We start from the raw sequence: 6,293 nt of genomic DNA, 5'->3' as shown, positions 1-6,293 counted from the left end.
ACTATTTCAATCTCTAAATTTATTTCTTTGTTATCAACTTTTTACCAATGGTTTAAAACTTTAAAAAAATCAAGCCAAATTTTGAAAACTAAAAAAATAGCTCTTAAAAATTTGTTTTTGTTTTTAAAATTTGGTTAAGAATTTAGCAATTATACTTGAGAAAAATGCAAAACATTGTTAAGAAAATAGAGAGGAAATAGACATAATTTTCAAAAGCCAAAAACTAAATACGAAATAGTTATCAAAGAGAACCTTACATTTTCACTTTATAGGTTTCTTGTTATATCATATCTATTCTTTAAAATTATTTTTAAAATCTAAGTCTTTGAATACCTAAAGAAAAAAAAGTTAGTTTTAGATTTGGGGTTGCAATGAATAGAGTAGGAAGAAGAAAGCGACTAAAAAGGGTAGTTTAAAAAATGGAATTGGGCTAAAAAAATTTAACTATTTTCTTAATTAAGAAAAATAAAAACTTGTTTTTTTTTTTTTTTTTTAACATTTGAATTTAACAAAACAATGTCCATGTTGTTATTGAAATTTGACTTAAAATTCAAATGTGTCGAGTCTTCCTATACAAAATTCAAAACTTAAAAACTGATTCCAAACAATAATACTAATAATCATACAAATTGAATCGCTTCGATTAATAACATAAACAAGAACGATCTATACATCCATGAAAAACAATATTAATTCTTTAGTTTAATCAACAACCTTATATCATTTCACTCCAAATTTGTATATTCTTCCTTCATTTCACTCCATTTTAATTAAACAAATTCCTTTTAAAGTTTTTTTTCTTTTTCATATACTATCACACTGAGTGGGCAAAAACGATAGGGTTTCTTCCTGAAGATCATGAACTACCATAAAGTTTTGTTGCTGAAGATTTCCAAAAATGGACATTCCTCTAGAACTCCCAATGGCTAAGCATATCAATCCCGTCCTCGAATCGCCGATCATGTAGTTCTCCCCGGGAAGCTCCAAATCTGCACCCTCGAAATGGAACGTCAATTTCGGAACCTCCACCTTTGTTAAGAAAACATAAACAAAATGATCAACGACTTGTTTAGTAGTGATTCTAAAATTATTAAAATCCCTTCAAAAATACTTTTAATCATTCAATATCAAATTAATCTTGAGAAAATTAAACATGATAATAATGATTTTAACCATGTCAAAATCACTTTCAAACATATTATAATACTATAACCCATTAACTTAAAACATTTCAAATAAACATACCTGAGTTGCCTCGGCTGGTAGGTTAAAGCAAAGGTCGAGGCCACCGGTACCGGAGTCATCGACGGGAAGATTCATTTGAGCAATGAACTCATTTTTGAGTAGAGTGAAAGCTGTGTTTTCAATGTAAGTGATTGTTGTGCCTGAGTCTATGATTACTCCTCCACTTCCATCATCATGGAGCTCAAAAGTGGTCTTTGGTATTGATAATTGAGTGCTACCAACTGAGATTCCTTGGAGAGAAAGATAGTAAAAAGATGGCTGAGAAGGATTTCTGATCAATGGGGTTGTTTTCATTTCATCTTTTGTTGTTTTAGGTTTAATATTTGCTAGAGATCCCAACAAAAGTGAGCTAGGTTTTGAATCATCAATGGCAGTTAAACAATAAGCAAACTTTTGTTCTTTTAGTTGAGAAACCAACGATAAGGGTCCTCGCCCGAGCCCCACCAACCCCGCGCCTTGGCTGAACCCATCTCCTTCATTATCATCTCCGCATCCGAACCCGAGTCCAGTGATCGAGACCTGGATTAAGAATATGTATTAAAAAAAAATTAAATGTATTATAATTTAAATTTCATTTGATGGTAGTTTAGTTTTTAGTTATTAGTTTTTAGAAATTAAGTTTATATGTACTACATTCACTTATTATTAACGATTGTATTTGTTCATAATCACTTGTATTTTCAAGTCTTTATTCTAAATGCATATTTAATAAGTTCTAGACTAAAATGAACAAAAAAAAAAAAAAAAAAAAAAAAAAAACAATCAAAATTTAGGGGATAAAATGAGATTGAGATTTCAAAAACATATATTAAATTTGTTTCCTAACGAATGTATTTTTTATTTTTTATTTTTGAAATTGTGTTTAAATTTTTTCCTAAATTTCATATTATGATTCTCACATTTGTTTTTTAAAAAAAAACAAAATTCAAAATATTTTTTATAATTTGCAAATTTTGTTTAATTTTTTAAGACATTAATCGAAAGTAAAATAATTAAGAAAAACAAAGAAATTTATAGATTAAAATAATATTGATAAATTTAATTTTTAAAAATCAAATAATTATCAAATGACGTGTATAATGACTTATCTTTCTTTTGTAGGGGAAAATACCTGATCATCACTTGAATCTCCAAACGTGAAGGTCTCAAGAGCCAAAACACCTTGTGTGGAGGAAGAATCTCCATACGTGTACAAATACTCGCAACCGTCGCTGCTGCATGTCGACGTCGGGAGAGGTCCACAGAGCTCGCTGGAGCAAGAAATCTTAGAGAAAGAAGAAGATGCTTTGGGATCAAAAATAGGTGTTGCTTGATCAAAACACTGCTGACAAGGCTTGCATTGGGTCCAAATCAGATCACTGCCAGTATCCATGATCGCTGAGAAGCTTTTGGGCGGAGTTCCGATGGCCAACTTCATCAGAAACTCACCATTACCCGCAACCACCGGTGCCTGCACTTGCTCACCCACCGCAGCATTGGCGGCCAACACCATAGCATTTAGTCTATGCAATCGATTCTTTCCACGCGCCACCCCTCTTCGCAGCCGCTCGAATCTTGTCAAATTCTTCACATGATCCACATGGTTAAGCTTCACCTTAAAACCATTACTTGGCAACTCATTCGATTTTTGTAGAGCGCGCCTACTCAAAGCCAACGTATCAATAAATAACGTTGTAATCAATACAATAACCAAGAGAATCAGACATCGATATGAATGTAACGAGACCGTCATGGTAGATACAAAGAACAAAATATACTAAAAGTAAAGGAAATAAGTTCTTGAAGCCTTGTTCAAAACAAGAGAATAATGAAGATATTGGGGAGTTGAAATATGAAGAATAAGGAAAGAGAGTAGAGAGAGAAATTTAGAAAGGATAGGCAAACCAACTTTGGAATTGAGAGGAATAATGTAGAGTAACAACACAGCTAACTTGGGGAAAGTCTTTTAATTGGTATAGGTTGGTGAGAAAATTAAAGGAATAGAAGAGTGATTATTATTATTTGATTTGAACATTACAACAAAACTTTGATGTGATAAAATAATGGTGAAAATTATTGCAAGTCTCTCCACACACTTTGATTTCTACTAAAAATCATCCTCTTCTTTAGGAGAGATAATTCAACACACTTCTTGAGCAAATTTCTTTCTTTTTTTTTTTTTAATCCACTTTTAACTCCATGATTTTTGGATTAGGTATTATAATTTGACAACAAATTAGATAAATTTTAGAAATGAATGGACAAATATAAATATGATTAACGAATTAGATTTTGTATAAGTATGTGCATAATGATGGATTATCGAGCTTCATGGTTAAAGTATATATGCAATTATTTTTACTTACTTTGTGTGCTCTCTCCCATCAAATACTTTTAATTACTTCTCTTGAATTATAATTACTTTTATTATAACAACTTTTTCTAAGGGGATAAGTATAGTAATTAAAATTCAAGAGAAGTAACTTAACTTTTTTTTAATTCTAAAAACTAAAGGATAATACTCAAAGTTGAATGATAAATTTTGTAGTTTAAGTTGTTAATTTCATATTATTATTTTTTATGGAAAATTTCAATTTATACCCCGAAGTTTGGAGGTTATATCAATTTAAACCCTAAACTAATAATTGCATCAATTAAACCATGAACTTTCATGAGTGAGTCAATTTAAATCCCAAACTATTAAGGGGGCATTTGGGATGGTTATTATAGTCATAGATTATTATAGTTGGGTTATAAAGTGTGTGTTTGGGGTATAGATTGTTTTACTTTGGGTTATAATAGTATGTATTTTATGTGTAAACTATTTTAGTTTGAGAAGGAAATAATAAACACCGTAGCAATAAATAAAAAAAATGATAAATATAAAATAGTAAAAACTGTAGCAAATAATAAATAACGTAGCAATTAAGGGTTTTGAAATAACGTTAGACTATAGTTATTTGGGGAATATAAAATATTATTTACTGTAGTAAGAGGTAGTTATTGCAGTCTTAGGATAATCTTTGCCCCAAACATGTCCTAAGTGTATCAATTTAAATCTTGAACTTATATAAGTGTATTAAATTTAAGGTTTAAATTGATATTCTCATAAAAGTTTAAGGTTTAAATTGATATATTTATGAAAGTTCAAGGTCTTAATTGATACAATTATTAGTTTGAGATTTAAATTGATACAACAAAAAGTACAAAGTTTAAATCAATACAATTATTAGTTCGGGGTTTAAATAGATATAACTTCCAAAGTTCAGAGGTATAAAATGATATTTGCCTTATTTTTTTATCATCACTACCCTACAAGATTGGAGTATTTACCATAATAATGTTTTTTCCTTCATTTTTCTTTCAAAAATCTCAAACGACCTTCTTAAATTAATTAATATCATGCATTACGTATGGAACTGTCTTCCATTTAAATATGCAAAAAAGAAGTATCATATTGAGCAAGTTTTACTCCAAAAACATTCAATAGATGTAAAAAAAAATTATAAAAAGAAAAAAAAAAGAAAAAAAAAAAACAACAATAATAATAAATTTTCAAATTAGAAAAGAAAACAAAAAAAAACAGGTGGAATGTTTTTTCTTACGCTCTTCCTTTGTATTTAATTTTCAGTGTGTTTTTTTTAGTCTAAAATCATTTTTTTAGAAAAGGAAATGATACATGAGTTTACGTTAATGTTGATTTCTTAATTGGGTAATTATATCCTTTTTCAGAAAGTAAAAAATGGCAATTATAGATATTAACTTGTAATCTTTATTTTGTGTTTTTTAGTATTTAATCACACTATTCATCGTTGTTTTAGTTCCTTCAATTCTTTCCCCTTTTAATTTTTTTTTCTATTATTTGTTATGAACCTCTTACGTTTTGCCACGTGTTACAGTTTCATCAATGGACGCATCCTATTACCCCGCCCCATTGGCTTGTTAAGTGTCAAAGTAAGGTTGTTTATAACAAGCGAAAAATATGTTGGATAATTATGGAGAAAAATCCTTATTATAAGACAATTTTATGCTATGAGATCTTACACTTTTTTCCGGACTAATTTGTGGCCCTTAAATCTTTTACCTTGATCAATGACAAATTAGAGTCTCGGATCCTTCACATTGACGATTCAAAGCCAATAGATTTGGTTGATGACTAAGTTTCTTTGGGCTATAAATAGGTGGGGATCTATGGTTGCCAAACAATTTCAAAATCTCCAACAAGTGAACGAGATAAAATAGAGACTGTTTCTTCTAGCAAGAGAGTCTGGTACTCCAAGAAAGTTTATAACTCCTATTTTGTATAGTAAAATTCTTCCATCCTGGACCGTGGTTTTGACCCTAATTTATTTAAGGGTTTTGTATGTAAAATTATTGTGTGTTATTCTTCATTATTATTATTTTCAATCTATTTATTCTCTCTCTTCCTCTTCTTCATTATTATTATTCTTAATCTACTTTGGTTGTGATCTTACTCTATTTGGTCACAATCATTTTCGTAACAAAATACCCTTTTGGTCTCTACATTTTACATCTAGTTTCTATTTGATCCATAGATTTCAAAATGTTACACATTTAATTCTTATGTTTTGAGTTTGGCTTCAGTTTAGTCTCTAGGTTTCAAAATGTTATAATTTTACCCTTGACATTTGAGTTTTGTTTCAATTAGTCCCTAGATTTTAGGATTTTCACTTTTCAAGTCAATTTTTTACTAAATACTCATTTTCTATATTTAGTGTTAATGTATGTTAATAAATTTAAAATAATTAATATAATTATGATTAATTAAGTTTCACTAACTTTCATCAAGTTTAAATTAAATTTAAATTTTCACTTGATAATTATTTTAAATCAATTAGGAGACACTGACATCAATGATTGGAAGTGAATATTTAATGAAAAATTAAAATTAAAAATGTAAAACTTAGAAACCCAGAGACCAAATTAAAATAAAACTCATACCTTTTAAAATGAGTGAGATGAGAGTCTACAGTAATCTTTTCTCTCAACTCTGTCCCACCACTTTCACCACCAACCAGCAGCCAACTGACTTCAATTCCTCACCTCCC

The 6,293-nt window shown here is 29.3% G+C and overlaps 1 protein-coding gene across 1 annotated transcript; it reads right to left on the bottom strand.

Annotated features, from left to right (window-relative positions):
* Positions 1–696: 696 nt before the first annotated feature.
* On the bottom strand, positions 697–3,127 carry LOC120074299 (aspartic proteinase nepenthesin-1). Its single transcript, XM_039027385.1, has 3 exons — positions 2,357–3,127; positions 1,246–1,764; positions 697–1,029 (listed from the first exon to the last, which is right to left on the bottom strand). Exons 1-3 carry the CDS (start codon positions 2,975–2,977, stop codon positions 805–807), a joined length of 1,365 nt encoding a protein of 454 aa, XP_038883313.1. The 5' UTR covers positions 2,978–3,127; the 3' UTR covers positions 697–804.
* Positions 3,128–6,293: the final 3,166 nt, after the last annotated feature.

The sequence above is a fragment of the Benincasa hispida genome, chromosome 3, assembly GCF_009727055.1.
Source record: "Benincasa hispida cultivar B227 chromosome 3, ASM972705v1, whole genome shotgun sequence".
Taxonomy (NCBI): domain Eukaryota; kingdom Viridiplantae; phylum Streptophyta; class Magnoliopsida; order Cucurbitales; family Cucurbitaceae; genus Benincasa; species Benincasa hispida.
Note: the sequence above shows the minus strand (reverse complement) of the source record. Positions and strands in the feature narration are given on the sequence as shown.